This window comes from Fukomys damarensis, unplaced genomic scaffold (assembly GCF_012274545.1).
Source record: "Fukomys damarensis isolate Sample0158 unplaced genomic scaffold, DMR_v1.0_HiC HiC_scaffold_14, whole genome shotgun sequence".
NCBI lineage: Eukaryota > Metazoa > Chordata > Mammalia > Rodentia > Bathyergidae > Fukomys > Fukomys damarensis.
Window position 1 is genome coordinate 16,315,426 of NW_022900926.1, and position 21,156 is coordinate 16,336,581.

Genomic DNA, 21,156 nt, shown 5'->3' on the forward strand with positions numbered 1-21,156 from the left:
TTGTATAGGGTTGTAAGTATGACCAGAATAGCTTTGGTTAGTATTTAAAGTTGTCTTTTTTTTCCCATTATGATTTTTTAATCTTCAGTTTCTTTTATAAAGTCCTAAAGTACCCAGGGCTGCATTTTTGCTTATTAGGAAATATTCAATACTTAAGTAATCCAAAGCACACCTTTAAAGTACCTCTATAAAGTGCAGCAAAGATGAATGAGATCACTTCTGCTCTTAAGTGCTTTATGGTTAATTAGGAGTGTGAGAGAGAGAGATAAACCAGAAAAGTCAAAATACATTTCCTTGATATCCACAGGGGACCGGGCTCAGGACACCCTCTGCATACAAAAATCCACGTATGCTCTCACACAAAATGGCATAGTATTTGCATATAACCTACGAATATCCTCCCATATGCTTTAAATAATCTCTAGATTGCTTTTATCTAAAACAATGAAAGTACTGCTCAGGGAATGAAAGACAAGGAAAAATAGCCTACACTTATTCAGTACAGCCCATGTGTTTTCCTCTAAAGGCCTTCGGTCGGTTGAAACCATGCATGCAGAGCCCATGAACAAGAAGGGCAGAATGTACACACGCGCCCCACAGGAGAACAAGCAGAGGGGAGGCTCCCACTCGGTACAGATTCAAGGTCCGGGGTGCTCTAGGAAGCAAAGGACACACTGCTGACTCTTGACTGCTGGTAGAATTTCAACACATGTAGCCAAGGGAGGAAGGTGCTCAGAGGGACATGGAAGAGGAAGAGGAAAGACCTGATTCCAACAAGGTCTGGGACACGCTCACTGGGTGACCCCGTAGGAGGGAAGTCCAGGGGCCGTGGGAGGAAGGAAGGCGGGACAGGTCAGTCTGGGTTAAAATGAAGAGATCCAAGGAGCCTGGAATTCGCTGTGGAGTCCATGTGCCCAGTCATATGTTTGGGACACACGTTCCACTGAAGGAATATTTCAGCCTGATGGCATCCAGAACGGTGGGGTGAGGCAAAGTGACAAGTGCTTTGCCTACTTGTTATGGTTTAAATCTAGCATGGCCCCAAAGCTTCGTGTGTTTGGAAGGTGACCGGATCTCGAGGGGTGCTGAAGCTGACTCGCTGTTAGCAGGAGGGGCTGGCTGGAGGTTGGTTCCTCGGCCCATGACACAGAAGGGTGTATTCTTGTTCCCAGGTCTTTCCATTTCCCTCTGCTTCCTGGTGCCATGGTACGAGCAGCTTTTCTACAATGCTCTTTCTTTGGAGCCAGCCAACCATGAGTAGAAACTTCTCAAACTGTGAATGAGATAAACCCCTCCTCCTTTAAGTGGAAAGTGCTGGGTATTGTGCCTCAGTTGTGAGAAAGTGACTAAGACACAATCCGCTTCCCCAGATTCGCACATATGGGGCAGCTGCTGCCCCACAGCTACTGGGCTGTGGCATTCTGGCAACAGCAACTCTAGCACTGGAGTCCTAGGGTCCAAGGAGTCCCCATCCCCAAACCCTTTACCTGTGTCCCACTTTATACGATGAGTTTCTGCAGAGTTGAGTGTTTTGGTAAATTCCTGACCTATTTATCTGTTCCCTTCTTCCTCAAAAAAGTACAAGGTCCTGTTTGACCCAACCCCCTCCGCCAGGCACCAGCTGGCCATATATATTATTACCATGATCCACAGCACCCTGGCTACAGAGGCCCACCGAGATTTCCCACTGTGACTCCCCTGCATGCTCCGTGACTCTATCCCTGCTGCTGCTGCTGGAACACATGTCATTGTCCTATGAAGCACACCTTGCTCCAGTTGCCTGGCCTGAGACTTGGTTACTCTGGGGTTTCTGACAGCCTGTACCACTCTGAACCTCCTCCTTTGTGCTCAGTTTACTGCCAGATCCAGCTTCTCCCTACCTTCTCAAGCTTTTCTATAGTTAACGAATCCCCAAGGATAACAAAAAAGCTACAAGGCAGTAATTCAGACATGATGAGGATCAGACAATAGAGAGAGCACAGGCTATTGTCGAGAGACCCTGTATGAGGGAGAAATGAAGCAAAGGGTTTTGGAACTACTAGGATGTAGGTGATGGCAAGGGGCAAGGAAGAGTTAGCGAATTCCACGTGTCCAAGCCTGGATGTCAGAGAAAGCTAGGTCTGTAATGGCAAGGAGAGCTGGCATGGGCAGAGACCTAGGTGGAAAGCTCTTGTACACAGGGCTTCTGCCGATTCCTCTTCCTTCGCTCCTGTGTCCATTCACAGCATGCAGCAGTGCCTCCCTGTCTAGAACAAAAGCTCTTTGAGGGCAGGAACCTTGCTTGCTGCTATGCTACAGAATACAGAGCAACGGCAGATACACACAGACCATAAGAATGGGCCGGGAGTTAACATTCTGTCCTCAGGCAGTGCTACCTGTTAGGTGCTGGGTAGGTGTCTGAGCCTCGGCTGTAGCCTGGGCCAGGGTGAAAGAGGTGGTATTGAGAAGAAGGGCACCTCCAGAAAAAGAGATGGGCTAAGGCATATAGCAATGCCCATTAGAGGTTTAGAGAAGACAGAAAGAGAGATAGAAAATTCAAAGACAACCAAGATAATGGCAGCTTTTATAAATGAAGGAAGGGTTACTGAGTAAGGGGCAAATGTTGTGGAGGCAAAAATGAAGAAAACGAGAAAATGACATTGAGTTTAGTAATTAGGAGGGTAGAAATCACCTCAGTGGACGCTGGCTGCAGAGACTGACCAGTGGGAAAAGGGGTACAGGCGGGTTTGCAAAGCGCTTGGCCTCTAGGGGAACAGAATATGTGGAAGTTAAGGGAAGCAATGCGTGTAGACAAGGTGTCCACATGCTTAGCTTTGGGGTGATGCATGCATAGAGTTCAAGGTCCACAGGAAGTATTTTCACCCTTATCTAAAAACAAAACACAACAGGAAAAAATTACGATATTGGAAAAAAGATGCACATGACATTTCAAGTTCTAATGATAGGGAATGGTTAGGCCTTTCGCTTAGGTGGAATCAAAACAGGGCCCTCTCACCCAGGAGAATAAAAGCAGTAAGAACAGCTACCTGGGTAGCACCGTCAAGTGACACTGCAGCCATCACAGTCTGCATAAGTACACTTCATAATGTTCATGCAAAAATCAAATAGCCTAACGATGCATTTCTCAAAACACGTCCCAACCTTAAGTGACGCAAGACCACAGATGGAAAACAGGGCTACTCTCCTGACCTAGAACTTAACAGACAAGGGTCAACCTCAATCACAGTCAGAGAATTTAGGTAACTTCCTGCTTTAAAACAATGCCAACGGACTGGAAAATGGGGCACAATCCCGGTTAGCCTTATAAGACAAGATGCTCTTTGGAAAGAGCACTCCAAAATGCAGTTGACTCAGGGCCACCAACACAGGCCTACCTCCCCAGTAGCGAGTGTGTTATTACAACAGCATTAATGAATTAGTGCTGTACCTACTGCCAACTGAAAATTCCTACACCAGAAACCCATTTAGGAAAAACATGAATCACTGCATAGTGGAAGACAGTAAGATTCGTCTGCGTGATATCAAGTGTGCATATCAAGCCAGGGATTTAAGAGAAGAACAGACATAAAAGGAATTGACTTTTCTTGGAAGAAGTTTACCTTCTTTCATGCCTTCAGACATTGTGGGCTTTCCTAAGGTGAGCTTCATAGATGGCCCAGGAGCACATAACTCTGATCATATCCAAACAGCCCAGTTTCACTGTTTGAAATCATTTCTTTTTTTCTTTTTCTTTTTTGAGACAGGGTCTTACTATGTAGGAACTCACTATGTAGCCCCGGCTGGTCTTGAACTTGCAGCGATCCTCCTGCCTCAGCCTCCCAAGTGCTGAGATTCCAGGCATGCACCACCAAATCCAGCTGAAATCATTTCTTAAAGAGAAAACCTTTTCCTCAGCTATTTTGAAATATGTCAGTTTTCCTCTAGATGTAACACCTTTCTTCAACACACAAAAAACTAACATATCACACACCATTTTGTGTTTTTGTTTTATGCTGCACTGGCGCTTTCTACATATCTCAGCAGAAATTATAGCCTTAAAATAAATATAGAAATAAGATAATAATCACTAATAATTTAAAAGAAAGGAGAAAGGAGAAGTTATTGTTTTTAATAGATGTCTTCTAGGAGAAAAAAGTTAGCAGCCTAGAGTCAGACAAAGGGCAAGAGAGACACCGAAGAGGCTTCTGTCCTCAGTTCTCATTGGCTTCTTAAGCTACTGCCCACAGTCCTAGTCCCATCATGGTAACCATGGTAACCAAAGCCCAAGATTCTCCAGCCACTTAGGAAAATGGGAAAGGAACACACTCAAGAAGTCCGATGCTATTCAACTACACCTGAAGAACAGGGACTTCTTGCTAGGGGACTAAAAGGAGTCAAGTGTTTCCCTGGGAAGCCACAACAGAACCTGGAACCAAAGCACCTAGATTTCAGTTCACTCAGCTCCCCAATTTTACAGATGAGGAAACTGAGGCCCAGCAGCTGAATCTGATTTGATCAAGGTCACCTGGTGCCTCGGTAGTGGACACCTGCTCAGCTGTCCTCAGTCTGTTTTGTTTTTTGGTACAGGGGATTGAACTTGGATCCTTGCGCTTGCAAGGCAGGTGCCTGAACCACTGAGCTAAATACCCCCGGCCCCTGTCTTCAGCCTGTACAGAACTCTGTCAGCCAAGCTGCACTACCCCACCAGCCCAGGAAGCCACTCAGACACTGATGAGACCCTAATACCGAGCTGTCATTATGTCCCCTAAGCCAAGTCTCTATTCGCTTTGCATTTTTTATAATTATGGATATTTTCTAATATCCACAAGTAGAGAGATGAGACTAACCAACCTCACACATCTATTATTAAGCTTAAAAATTTATCAACTCTGCCAATCTTTTTTCTACACTCTTACCCATTCTGCCCCTCCTCCAAGATAATTATGAAAGAAATCTCAGCTATCATTATTTCCTGTTAAACGTACATATCTAAAGAAATTATACAACTGCAAAGGCATAGGGGGCAATTCTGTTCAGGGAGTTTTGTTGTCCCTATTGCTCCCTGGTGTTGTGCACAGTATTTTCTATTCTGTTTCACAGCTCTAGGACAAATAGCCAGTCTTACCTCAGCACTGACCAACTGGGTATGGTCTGTGACCTTACACATAATACTAGTAATATTAAACTGCAGTACAGGAGGAATTTTGATGAACGGATTCTTCCGGACAGTAAGCTTGGAGAAAGCTGGGCTTATGCCAAGACATAAATGCTCTTCTTCCTTAAACAAAACACCACTGACATCTTGCATTTGTTTAAATTGGGCTTTGTTCTGGTCTGAGATTTAAAGCCAATTTCCTAAATGGATCCATAAGAAAGGCACTAACTAATGTAACTCTTAAGGTTTAATAAATCTACAAATTAACAATGAAAAATTTTCACGCCAATGGGTTACAGATGATGGCCTAGAACAGAGAACCATTTATTAAGCCCAAGGACATGATGGAAAGTGACAGTTAAACAACACATGCTGCCACACTTTTCTTTCATACAGACATTTCAATCTTACTTGTAGAAAAAAAAATACATCAAAAGAAGACATTTAAAATGATTTAATTACGGGTAAGACTCTGCTACCAGAACCAGGTAAACAGGTATGAGCCGTATATGGAAACATGGATGCCCACCATCACAATGTTGATATACAACATTTCCGCACTGATTTTCTGTTTTACCTCCTCCTCCTTACACAGTAAAAAATTCTACATGAATCTACAAAGGTATATTTTAAAACAAGAATATATTAGAAAACCAGTCAATACAAAAAATAGGGCAAATCACAACTGTTGAATTGTTTTACCTTTAAAGGAAATGACTTCATTTGAAATATAAATTCATTTTTTTCTGTAAAAACCCTGCGAAATACAATTTTCTAGCTTTTGAAAAGTTTAATAATGTATCCGCTCTTGCTAGAGTTTTGACTCTCATACCTGCTGAGGTTTCTCTAAATTTGTCACTGGTCTTCTTTTTCCTCCATTTCCAAGGCTTGAAGATTTTACCGATGGTGGACAGTTTCCCCTTCCTCTTGAAGGGTGGAGTCTGGGAGCCTGTTGGAAGGCCATCTGAGTCTGCTATGGAAGCTCTGTCCAGTCCGTCAACTATATAAAGAAAAATCAGATCAGACAAAGGCTGCAATAAAAGTCAACAACAAGTAGGCCTACTCAAACTGGAATCTCACAAGTTAATTTTGTCCCACTTTGCAGCCAGTAGGACACCTCTGATGCCAATCAGTCAATCATTCAATCAATCAATCAGAAATTACAGACCCCTTAGGTAATCATTTTGGGGAAATTAAAAAGAAGTAAGAAACTTACATAATAGGTATGGACAGACAAATAAAGATCTGCAAAACACAGCCGAATCCATCTGCAACAACTATATCAATATTTTGTGCAGGAACTGAGTTTTCTAAGTATTCCTGAAATAGGATGCTTCTCCCGAGGCTGGTCTGGCATTCTCAGTAATGAGTATCACAGTCATGGTGTGCTTAAAGCCATGATTTCTCCTTTACAAAATAAAATTTGGTGCCAGGAAGCTGAATTCTATTTTTAAAATGCTAAAACTATCTTTTGCTTCTGTTACAGGGAAGTTTCAGCTTCCAATAAACTGATAGCTATCACTAACAAGAAGAAATATGTGGAAAGTGTGGATATCCTGTGAGAAAAAACAAATCTTCCAGCCAGGCCCCAGAACACACTCCTCTAACTCTAGCTGCTCTGGAGGCTGATGGCAAGTCTCAGGCCAGCCTGGCTCACTCAGTGACACTGTCACAAGACAAAAAATTAAAGGGGGCAGGCATGTAGCTAATAGCAGAATGCTTCTGAGTTCCATCCCCAGTACCACAAAGAAAAAACCAAACAAAAACATCTTTGTGTCATAATCTTATTAATCATAAAAAGGCACGAAATCTTAAGTTCCTTTGTACTAAGCTCTAACAGAAAAGAGATAACAATGACTTATATTACCCTAAATACCAAATTTTCTTGGCTGGAAGCAGCACAGACTGGATAAATTATGGTATTATTCATTCAATAAAATAGCACTTGCCAATTTTAAAAAAAAGTAGATGGATAAATATGCAATAAGGTAAACTACAGTGTAATTTAAGTATTGAATCTAGGTGGCAGACATTTGCCAGCAGGGGGTACAACTTGTTTTAATCTTCTCTGTATTTTTTAAAGCTTCCATAATAAAACACTGGGGGGGGTGGCAAGCAAAAACTGAACAGCAAAACTTTTGATTCCAAGAGTATCGAGTTGACTTACTTATACCTTCTTATCCCTTATGCTAATAGCATTGCATAAAACCACTGTGGACGAATGTTGAAAACATCGTGCTGAGAAAGCTATATAGAAAAAAAGTATACACTAGATGGTTCCAATAAAGAAAGAAAATCGAAACAGTAATTTCGTCTTGGAATGAGAAGGAGATAGGAGTTAACTAAGGAAGGGCATAAGGTAACGGTTTGGAGTGGTTTAATGTGTCTCAAAAACGGCTGGATTATGTAAAACTGATCAAATGATATTTACAATTTTATGCATTTTAATTTACGTAAAATTTACCTTAGAAAAACCATAGAGAGTGAGTCTAATTAATTTTAGGTTTTGCAAAATTCTTAGGGTTGACTGGTACTGATAGCCATCAACATAATACGTGGACAAACAGGTGGAAAGAGAAGATAGACAAGTATCAATAAAGTAAAATACTGCAAAACGTTAAGTGTTGAATCTAGGTGTGGGTTTTTAGGTGGGGGTGTGATTCTTTATCTTGTCTGTATTTTCTTAAAACTCTCACAATAATGGTTGGGGGAAAACAGAAACTTCTGGTCTTACAGCTAAAGAGAGCAGGACCCAAGAAGATGAGAGCAAACTCATTGGCATTCCTCTTGCTAAATATGTAAAACTTTAGAGCACTCCTTTATATACTTATGTATATTAAAAAGGAGGAGGAGAGAAGAAGAGGGAAGAGGAGGAGGAGACTTGGAAAGGTGAGGAGAAGGCAGACCAGCCTGCGATCTCAGGACCCAAGAAACAACATCCTTGGGCTTTCTTTCTGCCTTGTATTCCCCACACTTGTAGCCGGAGAAGTCCACAGTCAAGAAACACCAATGTGGCTGCATCTCAACCCTCTGCCTAGTGAAGTCTCCTCTAATTTCAGGCGTTGTCTGGGCAGAGGTGTCTAGAATTTACACATTTGAAGTTGCAAATGCAGGTCTTGGACTGACTGGCTTTTTCCCAAGGGTACAAACCCTACAGTTCAGCTATAGCACAAGAGACAAGGGAGGGGGGCTGGTTTTGAAGCACAGCGAAGTAAACTCTTCACCTCTACTCCTAACTGCCTCCCGCGACTGGGAGGCAAACCCTCCTAGATCCAGGGAGGAAGTAAGTGTGTGGTTTCTCCTCTTTATGCTGAATCTCATAGAAGAGCTTAACTCTGACAATTTAAATGTTTTAAAATACAAAAGGGCTGACTGCTGAAACAGAAGGACTGAAGTTTCCACCTCAAATTTATCCCTGTGGCCTCAGACAAACATCACATCATTATTTCCATACAATGGAGTGGGAACTTCATCTCCCAGATCACAAAGTTTATCTGGGTCCCTGCCACTGCCTTAAGAATTCTGCCTCCTACACGAACCAGTGACAGAGTCTAATTTTCTTCTGTAAACAAAAATAAGCAACAAAACCAAAAATAAGTAATTCTCTAGAGGACAGAAGGTGGCAGATGCAGCGATGGCGGGAGGTGGCTGATGAGTGAGAAGTGAAAGTCTTAATGTTAAATTTATGAATAGCCAAGCAACCGAGGCTGTGGTCTTTGTCGTACATTTACAGTTCCATCTTTTTCTTAGCTCTATAAACGGCCTAGGTGGGGCTGGTGGTCACAGCAGTACCTCACGTACCCCTCTTTCCTGATGGAATGAATCCATCTGTGATTTTTATAACTGCTGGGCTGGTAGAGTAAACCACACCTATGATAGCCCCATTGGCCAAAAGCCACTGTGCTTCTCTCAAAGCATGATGCCAAGAGGACCGTTGCTGGCTTTTTTTTTTTTTTATTAGGATGGGATTTTAAAATTTTGTTTGTTTTGCTTTTTTTTGAGACAGGGTCTTGCTATGCAGTTTAAGCAGGCCTTGAACTCATTTTGTAGCCCAGGCTGGGCTCAAACTTGAGGTGATCCTCCTGCTTCAGCCTCCCGAGCGCTGGGATTACAGGTGTGTGCCACCATTCTCAGCTCCGTTGCCTGCTTTGAGTAGTTTGAGGAGAATATTAACTCTCTCCTTTTCGTTGGACACCAGGATCCTGGTAATGCCATTGCTATTTCTGTAACTTTTCTTATAAACTGATTTGCCATGAGCATCCACTTGAAACTTTCGATGTGTTTTCACCTTGAGCCCAGTGAATTTTGCATTTATACAAAAATAAGAGCAAATCACCAGGAATATCCCAGATGAGAGGTAACGTTTCCTGACTGATTTCATTGTTAATTTTTGCTCTACTTTCACGTCATTAGACTTGTTCATGAGAACTCTCCTTTCATATAAGAGACCTACATTTTAATACAGTGTATTCTGAAATAGAGTCATTAGCTACTTGAATATAGAAATTTCAGGTGAAAAGGCTCAATCCATTTTCCTATTGAAATAATCCCAAATTTGCCAAGACCTCCTCACACTTACCAATCAGTAAGACTTCAGAGAATACACGCAGGCCTTATTTTTCATTTGAACAGAAATTCATTAAATACACAGTATCAGTGGAAACTTAAATACACAGTATCGGTGACTACAAGGCCAAAAATAAATGAGGCTAAGTATTTATCACATAAAATAAATTACAGGTTTGAACAGTCTTCAGGGCCTCGTAGAAGTGACTCCATGTCACATGAGAGTCTGCAGTGTTTTTACAAGAGTTAGCGTGATGTGACATTTCTGATACTCATTTTCCTCCACACATAATTATTTCAGTCACTGCAGAAGCGAGACATGTGTGGAAAATTATTTCATAGATTTTGTAGCTGAAAGATGAGTGAGAAAAAAAACCTCAGTAGCTACAGTTTGGTGCAGGCTGACACCCACCCTGTGAAAAAAATAGGTGGCAAAGATGGTCTCAACTTTCTTTAAGTGCCCCTAAATATTGGATAGTTAATGTGAATACATTTCTGATGCTCAGTAACAACAGAAACAAAGAATTCATGTGTAGCAAGTCATGTTTTGATAACTCCCTGCTGTATGTAGTGTGTGCTTTAAAGAATTAAAACAAAACCAAGCAAACTAACTTTCCTTTATTAAAATATGGTTTTGGGGATTTAAAAAAATGTGCATATGTACATTTGTAATTTATTATCCAGATGTGACATTAAGACTATCTCTATAAGTTTTATTCTATTTCACTTTTTATGTTTCCCTTATAATTCCCCTGCTTACCCCCTTAAGACCAAAGAACACAATGCAAAGATACATTAGCGCAATTCTCAGGGAATATTTAACTTTCTACACCTGGTCCCTCTCAACTAAAAACAATGATGCGCACTACCGCATGCAAAGGCAGACACAGAATTTCTGGGCACAGAACCAAGCAGACAGTAAAGTTAGAGGAAAGTGATGCTCAGAGCCACCTCACTGAGCCGGGGGAAGGGTCTGTGAAACAGCCCAGGGGCTCTCCTTGGCCCGCCCAAGGATGTCCACAGGAGACCCTTACTCTCTGGCTAACCAGCGTTTTCAGTGGGTTGGGCCAGCTCCCTTCCTTTTGAGTACAATGAATGGCCAGCGGAGAAGAGAAAAAGAGCAGAAGAATGAAGTGTGTGGCATCACATGGTGCCAAGTTAGAAACCCTGAAACTGCTGTGTGTGTGGCCTGGGATGCAGCACGTAAATGTGTGGTGGTTGGTGGGAGCCAAGTCTCCCACTGTAGGAGAAGAAGATGTAGATAAACAGGGGAGGCAAGGAGAACGCATCACGTGACATTGACTACAGTGGCACTTGTGGTGTGTACCGGTGTGAGCGCGTATTTGGTCAGATCGATGGAGGAGCAGTCGACAGATTGTAGATATGTGCATGTACTTTGCTGGGCACACCCACCTGTGCTTCTTGGCGGAGCCCTTCGGAGAGCCTAGGAGCAAAAACACCCGAGTAGCAATGAGTGCACACAGGGCTCCCATCTCGGTTTGTAACAGCATTCTTCAATAGGAGGAATCGTTCCTCCTCACAGAAATGGCCACTGCTCAGACTAGGGCAGTGAAAATACTAAATGAACCTCGCAGCTTGTTATGGTGCTAGAAAACAAAGAAATGCTCAAAACACAAACTGACTGGAGTACGTTAAAGGCAGCCAACTCAGAGAATCCTCAAGGGCTGCAGTGGGAACAATGTAAGCAAAGAAAATAAATAACACTGCATTCAACTGCAATCCAATATATAAGATAAAGATGCACGAGTCCATACTGATAGACATAAATGCTCGATAAATAAATAAAGAAGGGAGGAAACATGAATCTGTACAGAAGAGTTACAAATCATTTCTATAAATACACCCCTCCCAGTGAGGTGGAATGCAATCTACAGCTTAAGTGCAGGCAATGCAGAGGCTTCTTTCCAAAGAGTTCAGTATGGAGATGGGTGAGAAACAAGTGACCTCATAGTAGAGGATGCTGACAAACACCACCTCACCCAGGTGACATCATCATCAGTGACATCATCAGTGACAGGCTGTATGAACATGATGGATACCACCTGATGAGAGGAAAATGATACTTCAAACCCGCCACCAAAAAATAGACAAAACCAAGTCAAGGGACAATTCTAAGATACCTCAGTTATGCACCTCAAAATTTTTTAATGATGCAGATTTTTTAATTAATTTATTTTAATTAATTAATTTATTTTTTGGTTTTTTGAGACAGGGTCTCACTATGTAGTTGAGACTGACCTGGAATTCACTATGTAGCCCAGGCTGGTCTTGAACTCACAGTGATTCTCCTGCCTCAGCCTCCCAAGTGCTGGGATTACAGGCATGCACCACCACACCCAGCTTAAATTAATTTTTAAATGAGCAGATTTTAATGATGACCATTAAAATCAAGAAAAGTCTGAGGAACTGACACAGACAAGAGGAGGCGAAGGAGACACAACAACTAAGGGTAACGGAGTATCTTAATAATGAAACTTCAACAAACAAAAGGGCTTTGCCGAAAGATCAGTGAGTTAATAAACTGTAGAGTTCGGCTCATAAGTGCTGGACCAATGTTGGTTACTTCGTTATAACAAATATATCATATGCATAAGACAGTAATACTAGGAGAAACTAAGTTAGGAGTGTATGACTACTCAACTTTCCTGAAAGTCTGAAAGAATTCTAACGGTTTCTATTTTGAAATGTTGAGTTAGCCTATGAAAGTAAATGAGCATGAAGATTTAGGAGATCTTTAGGAGGCACATGCTGCTCTTAAAGGCCTGAGGGAGTTATTCTTAAAAGATTTCTGCTCAAAGGAGTTTTGGAAGATAATGTACTTTTTAGAGTTGTCCATCTTTGCCTCCAAAATCTCCTTTCGTTGATATTTTCAGTTCCCAATATATCACCACTAGGGGAACATTTATAGGTCATTATATTGCTACTTCAACACTTTTTATCATGTGACAGACTCAAAGCTGAGAGTGGTATTCAGCATCTTACAAAAGGGCAAACAATGGCAGCAGCTTCAATATGGGCAGAGGAAGTATTCATCCACAATTATGGTAACAATGGGGAGGGGGAGAGGGGAGATTCCAACATCCAACACACACACACACACACACACACACACACACACACACACACAGTGGAGGGATTAGTATACACTGCTGGTACAGAATGACAAAACTGGGAATAAAAAATTGTCCTTATATCTCATTTATAAACCATTGAAAGTGAAATATTTTCACTAATAAAGTTTTCTTTGGGAATCACAAGGCAGTTGAAAGCACTGCAATTTATTACACAACTACAGATGCATATGCTAGCTCGTTCTAGTTTTTCCTGAATTCCTGGAGATGGGAGGGGATCAGAACAACTCAAGAACTGGATTTCCAAAACTGCTGCTTGTGTGAAAGTTCTAATGTGTGGTACTCAGCAATGAGCCCTGAGTTTCCGTGTCTCCCAAGAGCTGAAATTATTGAGTATTTTTTTAGTAGCATAATTAATAATGGCTTGTATTTCTTGAGTATTTACTGTGTGACAGTTACCAGGTAAGGTACTTGTTTTCACTTGTACACTTGTACAAATTTTCATAGTAGCCCTGAGATCAATACATTGTTGGCTCCACTTCCAAAACGAGAAAACTAAAGAGTCACGTAGATTGAGCAGCCAGCTCAGTGTCTGGGACACAGTATGTATGTGCTTATAGTCACACAGAGAAAGAGTAAGCATCTACTGAGCAAATAATGAGCAGGCATTCATCTGGGGCACATCAAGTTAACTGGCAGATCATGGATTAGAAGTCCCAAGTGTGTGCCTCTAAAAATGGCCCCTTCGCCTACTCTCTAACAAGGCCAGACTCAACTCAGGTGCTATGGACTCATCCTGAAAGACAGAGGGAGATCACAGTATGGTCAGGAAAACAGATATGACCAACCAGGGGTCACCATGCGAGCCAAGAGCAAAGGTGAAAGCAGAGTAGTCCCAGGAGGGAGCAGTGAACTCTGGCTGGGTGTCTCTGGACTCTTTCCTAGAGAGTGAGAACTGTGACCCAAGGCCATTAATGTGCGTGGCTTTCTAAATGGATCAGCAGGGTACAGCTGCAAGGGAATGAATGAAGAATGGCTTACCTCCACCATTCACTGCCTTCCACGAAATTGGTCCCCAGCACCAAAAGGTTGGGGACTGCTGTCATAGAGGAAGTCTCCTCTCAAAAAGTCACTATTCGTAGTTGTCTCCAAATTTGCTAATTTCCACTCCTTTTAAATTTGAAGCAAACTAGAAAGTTATCTAAAAGAATTGGAGATAAAATCATTTCTTCCCACGTCTTTAAAAATAACACTGTAGGCCATTTTCAAATATTTTGGGAGGGGTACAATATACATTCAGACATTTTTGAGGCACAATGTACACACAACATGTGTGATACCTATCGTAGCCCATCCACAATGATTTTGGATCTGCTCCTCCCATGCAGACCAAGGCCTGCACCATTCCAAGTTCCAGAAGGAACGAATTGTGCTTCTTCCCAATTGATACCCACCTTTCCTCCATTCCCCTCAAATAACCACTATGTTGACACCTTCCACCGACATGTTACACCTGTTCTTGAACGTGAAGTCACACAGCATACTCTCTGGAGTTTTTCATTCCCCTGAATGTCTATGAAATTCAACTATAGAGCTGAATTTTGAGACACAAACATTTCAAAGCAAAGCTACACAGTTAACAAAAATCAGAAGATGCTCTCAGAGCAAGACCTCAGAAAACAGAGCACTTGAAAATAATGAGCTTTATACACAACTCGTCTTTTTAAGAAAGGGTAACATTACCACGTCCTTTATTTGGAAAATGTAAATAATACCCCCCACTAGGTGTCTGTGAAAGCTAATCTACATTTTTACTACTTTTTGGGGTTGCCCTGAAGTCATGCTACATTGGAAACTCACACAAGCAAGAGTAAAGGTGAATAAAGTTTATTGTCTATAAACAGTGACAACTTTGTACATTGTTCAGTGGTTCTGAGCAATGTAATTTCCAAAGCACTGAATTTCAACATTGTCCGCTATGAGAACAGTGATCATATTTAATACAGGAGTTCCAAGTTGTCCTATATACACTAAAGCCCTATATAAGAGGAAACTGAGACACCACAAGGCTCTGTAGCTTCCCAAACACTTAACTACAGGCAGGAACAAGAGCCTGGGTCATCTGATTCCTCATCAGGGCCCCTTCCCCTCTCCCAGGCTGTCTTCACTGGAACGTGATAGCCAAACTCGTGGTGACCCAACCGCACCCCTGAGTAAGACTGCAGAACAGAAAGCAAAGCAAATGCTGTGTAATCAGGACGCGTGGTAAATCTAAGTTCCTGTTCTGAATTGTGACCATCTAACGGGGATGGTGAAGAGAGCTGGATCTACACCCAATCCTGCTACTTCATCAGCTTGGCAACCCTGAACAAGGACCCTGATTTTTCAATGTTAAAATCAGGAAACTAAGTTAAATGATCTCTAGGAGCCTTTCCAACTAACATTTCTGAATAATTACCTTGCTTTCTCCCTGGTATATCAGTCTTATTGGTCACAGGGAGATCTCTTCTGAGTGCTCTATGAATATTGCCTCATTAAAACATCACTGTGTGAAGTAGGCGCTGTTAATGTCATCCCGCTTTGTAGATGAAGTCCAGAAAGAGCAAGGAATTTGCTCAAGTTCACACAGCTCATAAATGGGATTTAAACTCAGGAGTCTGCCTCCGAGGGTCATTTGTATAAAATGGGAAGGGGGCAGGAAGCTGGAGCAGATCTCTGTATTAACAGAAGAAAAGACATAAACCCTAATGGATAAGAACTCATTTCTACTTCCAACCACTCGTGTGAACTAATCCAAAGAGGTAGAGCAAGAAGTGTTTTGTTCCCTAAGACAATACCCAGTGTGAACACAGTTAACTCCATGCTCGCTGCAAGCAAAGTGAGTCTTTTACTTTCCGTTGACTACAATTGTTTGACTGTCCAGTGTGAACACAGTTAACTCCATGCTCGCTGCAAGCAAAGTGAGTCTTTTACTTTCCGTTGACTACAATTGTTTGTACAGAATTCTTTACCATAACATTAATCTTAGAAGTTTGATACTATCAATTTTTAAACCTGTTTTCCTAACAGAGGTAGCCATTCTTTCGAAAACACCCAAAGGGAAAAGCTCCTCAAGACGTCCATCTGCCTGCAAGCACTGACAGAAAATTCCAGTTTCAACTTGTGCCCAAAAGGCCCGCAGAACGAGTATGTTTGTGCAGCTGTATGACATCCTGATCACTGACATGCAGTGTCCCCTAGACTTGCCACAGGATATGTAACAAAGTAAAGCCACTCGTTTTGGGGGATGAAAGAAACTGAGTAGGATAAGGGTCACTTTGCGAATGGAAAATCAATTTCAATGAAAACAAAGCATTTTAAATTTTGAGTACCATTGTTATCATTATAAGCAAAGGGTTCTGTCTGTCAGCAGAGATGAGAGTTTTGCTTGAAACAAAAAACAAGAAAGAGATGGAAAAATAAGACAGGAACCAGCCAACCTTCCACCTCTCTTCCCCCAGATGCTAGTCATCTACAGCAGTGATGGCAAACCTTTTAGAGCGTTCAGGGATACAAACAGCCCCTGCAGCATGCGTGCCATAGGTTCATCACTACTGTCCTACAGCAACTCCAGAGTCTGGGGTGTGTGGCGGGCATGTTGTGTGTGGGAAAAAAAGGAAAAGTGTGCAGTCTGCCCTGTGTGAGAGTTTCAGCTCATCTGTGTTAAGGTCAATGGTCACTGTTTCTGCTGAGCTGCACAGGTAGATGAAACTTGAAAGAAGCAGCTAGCATTTATTTATAAATTATAAACTAAAATCCAATGAAATATTACAAGTTTTAAGGTAAGTGGCTAAATTTTGCTTCAGACAAAATTATGAATAAAATTTCCCAGAGGATGGATGTAATGAAAATATTATTCAAATAATACATTAAATCCAGACCAATATCTTTAAGTCAAAAGGTAGATGGATGAGTCAGAACCCTGAAATCCTCTATACAATGTGACTAACCCTATCTGTATGGCTGGCATCCCCTGGCAGTCATGTCAAGTCCCCATGGCTGGTATCTGTGAGAGACCAGTGGCCACACAGAACATTCTGGAATTTCTCATGGAGAGAGATGACACTTTCTGGAATACACAAAGACAGTGGGCTGCTGAGAGACAGACTCCCACAGAGGAGAATTTATGTCAGTTAGTCACATGGAATCCCCAAGGAACCCAGATTTATATCCTTGTAGTTCAGTTAAGATGTGAGTACAAGCCAGTGACCTGAACTTGGGAGGAGCAGTGGAAATGGACTGAAAATGATAAATGGATTTGGAGGACATTGCAGAGGAAGAAGGTCCAAGGAACTTCTTGGAGAAGTCTCAGAGAACTCCACACCCTCTGTAAGGGTGTGATGGGACGTCGAGAGCAGAGAAGATAGGCAGGAAAGACCTTTAGCTTGTGCTGAGATACCATGAACTTTGGGCGTTGGCAGGACATTCGGAGGAAGATGTCCAACAGATGGTCAGAAATGCATTATGGACACAAAGGCAAGAAGCTGGAGATGAGTTTGGTGGAGTCTTCCAAACAAAAGCAGCTGTGGAGGACCAGGGGTAAATCCTTAGGAAGCAATTACATTAGGAGCAGGTGGGCCTTGCGCAACAAGGAACTTTTAACTTTTTTGGCAAAGAGTATGATCAAGTTCCAAAAAGAAAAAAAGCTTTTTTGCTGTTTGTTTTAAATCCACAAAGTGTAAAGGACACTGAGATATGTTTACAAGCTGTGAAGAAGAAGCCTCAGGAGAGAAAAGGCTGAGAGTGCAAGAAGGGGCTACAGGATCCCAGAGAACAACGGCAAGACTGAATTTCCCTGGGCATCAGCAAGTTTGGGGTGGAGATCAAGGGTCTGAATCTCACACGAGGAGGTGACCAAGAAGTCAGCAAGTGACAGCAGCAGACACCTGGGAGGTCTCAGTGTGATGGCAATGGAGCTCAGAACAAGATGGTGGGAAGAGCACCAAGGAGTTGGTGGAATGGCCATGTCACTAGAGAGGAAAACGGTGTTGCCAAGGGGAACCAGGTTTCAGACAAACCAAGGAAGAAGAAGTCCACGGAAGGATGAGGAGAAAGAAAAACATGCTTACTACAGAATGGAAGCATTGAGTGGCACTGCATTTTCTGAGCAATTCTTACAGAGAAGGGACTACTGCGGTGGGCCAACAGGGCTGGGATCTCTGCCCTGAGGGGTTTGCAGTTGAGGGAAAACAATGCCAGTTATACAGCTACCTGTTCCAATATGGACTTACCTGTGTGACCAGGGAAGCGGGTGCCAGTGAATACAGGCTCCACAGACACAACTGAGCATTAGTTCCCATGACAAGCCTGGCACCAAACAGGTCCAAATTAAGAGTTAAACCTGGGGATAAAACTGTTTGAGGGCTTTAGAGCTTTAGACTAGTTTCATAACACTGCATGGAAATACCCCGTTCAAATCAAATAGGGACCCAGTTAAAAGTTACCAACAAGTAAAGGATTAACATTCCTTACTTTGTACACTAGGGAGAAACAATTCTACTAGATTTTTTAAAAACAATTTTTTTTGGGGGGATACCAGGGATCAAACTCCGGAACTTGCGCTTGTGAAGCAGGCGGCAGAACCACAAGAAAAATAATTTTATAAAAGTGATGGCTTTAGCATTACTTCATACATTTTTTTCTCCAACATAGTCATTGAGGATATCCCACTTTCAGGAGGTTCTACTTTGGCTTCTTTCTTTAAAATGACATGTATGCTTGTCAAGCATTCCAGAAAGTAAGTCATATAAATAAGCAGGACTTAGACAAATGCCACACAGAAGACTCTGAAGCCAGGGTGGGCCCCAGTCAGCCTATTCCAAAATCCTTTCCTCCTATCATTTTATTATGACTTTTAATACTGAAGGAATGTTGGATGCTTGCTAGAATGACGGGGATATCTCTGTAGCTAAACTTCAGAAGTGGCTAGTTACAATTCACTGACTTTTCCAGAAGCAGTTAAGATAATTTTAGTTGTTGTTATTAAGTAAGTAGGGGGAAAAAGACTGCCTCTTTAGGAAGAAAGATAATCACTCTCCCCACCAGATCAGAAGTCCCATAAGGAAGGGTTTTGTCCTAGTGAGGCCCTCATACTGTACCTATGCCACAGGTTTTGAAATGAACACATAAGTCATGGATGAATGTTTGACAATTTACAGGGCCTGGCCTCCTTTGGTTATGATTTATTCTAGCAGGTCTTTAAAATTTTTCACACAGAGGAAACCGTTTCCAACAGTGCCTTCCTGCAGAATTCCAAATATCTGCAAAGATAATAGAACAAACACTAATGTTTGAAATTGGGAAATTATCAAAGCTGGCACGAAGGATGATTAACTCTCTTAATGGTACAGACATGGCTGAAGAAATTTTCACCTGAGTGAACAAATAATGGCTGCTTATGATGGAATTAAAGACACTTCATCAAAGGCAAATAGTTAAAACAGCTTAAAGAATTTATAAGGGAAATAATCTTTTAAGAAATTTCTATTTTCCCACAGTGATGAGTGGTGAGCCTGAATTATTTGCAAGAGCGACTTTACACCCACTCCACTGACAGTTCTTCCTCTAAACACTCCCCTTAGGCACGCACCTCAGATTCTTTTTTGCTTCGGCATTTTTTTTTTTTTTTTTTTTTTTAACCTGGGGACCTCAGCAAGGCAATTTGGTTCCATGGCAAAGAAATGAGAAAAGGTGCATTATCTTACTCAGTCAGAACTAAATCCATATTGCTTTTTCTTTCATAGAAAAATTATGTATTATACATAAGAATTTGGATGACTTAGAAAATTATGAAACATACAGAAAGCAATAACAATGTATTTATTGAAATTACATTCTTTCATGATAGCATTACAGATGCTTAGCTAAGTACAAATGCCTTAGACTCTGAAGTTTAGACTTTCAATCCACTAAACACTGGAGAAACCAGTCGGTATATATAAGGCACAACTCCATGTACCGGCCTAATGCTGTGGAGGCCAGGACCTATCTATGTCACATGTCCAATTAATTACCAGGAATCACCTGTAAGACTGGCAACCAGCAACAAGGTATTGTTCCAATCTAAACAGACCACTCTGCATCTCTCACCTCATCCTACACTCGAGAACCGAGGGTCTCCCGTCAGACCAGCCCCAAGGGAGCAAGAAGAATGGAGAGATGGCTGGTACCTATGTAATCTGCTCACACACTCCCAGAGAAGGCGGGAAATGGTTTGTTTTGTTTAATTCTACGGCTACCTGGTACTCCAGTAGGATTCCTTGTATGCTTCAAAAACATGAAGTAGTGGTTTTTAATTCCATATAAATTTGTGGACCACAGAGGAAATACATGGGCTTCCAAAACCAGAAAGACTGAATGAATAATCTGTCTTCCCCTTCCTTAATTTAGCCTTTCAGAGCATCCTCCTCATTCACCCAATGGGTGGCTGAGGTTAACAGAGAGAAGGCACCTGTACACGGAGAAGGGGCTGATAAGTAGTTTTTAGGAAATAAAAGCAGGAGGTTGATTTATTTATGAATCATTACAACCAAGGCAGTTAAATTTCTTTTGAAAATACTTCACTGATCCAGGAGATCACCATGACCTACAGCAGAACTGCCTGGATTAAAGAAAGGAACAAGATTGTTGACATCACCTATAACGATGAGAGAACTGGCTCTATTTTCCACCAGCTGGGAAGTTGCTGGATTTATTTTTAGCCTTCTAGATACAAAAAGTAAAACGGTGAAAGAACAAAATAAAATAAACCCCAAACTATTTTATCCAAGACTGGGTTGCTGACTTGGTTAACACAATGCTTTGGGAATTGTGTTGAAAATCTGATTAGAACTGTCTGCATCTACTCAGATTAAGTTGGTATTGCTTTTGGTGTTTTGAAAGCTTGCACGTGATGTGTTTCTATAGCTGCCAGACATAGGAAGCTTCATTTCATTCTTGTTTCCAAATATGCCTAATGTCAAAACCCATAGAAAAAAAAGCTATGTTCCAGGATTTCATGAACCCCAGATACTTTAGTCTAAGACCACCTTCAAACTCAACAAAGATCAGTAAATCTGGAGGGACTCTGATCACAAGAATCACTTATCAACTAGACTAAGAAATCCTTATTGACCCCACCTTGGTTTATTCTACATCCTCCCCTTTTTAAAATCTAACAAGAGCAGGGTGTGGCGGTGCACACCTGTAATCCCAGCACTCAGGAGGCTGAGGCAGGAGGTTTGACGTGAGTTCGAGACCAGCCTGGGCTACATAGTGAGTTCCAGGTCATTCTCAACTACATAGCAAGACCCTATCTCAAAAAACCTAAATAAATTTTATATATAT

The 21,156-nt window shown here is 41.7% G+C and overlaps 1 protein-coding gene across 1 annotated transcript in view; it reads right to left on the bottom strand.

Moving 5' to 3' along the window:
- The window catches only part of Phactr2 (phosphatase and actin regulator 2), a 172,993-nt gene that overhangs the window by 74,395 nt on the left and 77,442 nt on the right, over positions 1–21,156 (bottom strand). The window contains exon 2 of the mRNA XM_010626613.3: positions 5,967–6,134. Within this exon, the coding sequence (XP_010624915.1) occupies positions 5,967–6,134 (168 nt within the window). The remainder of the gene's footprint in view (positions 1–5,966; positions 6,135–21,156) is intronic.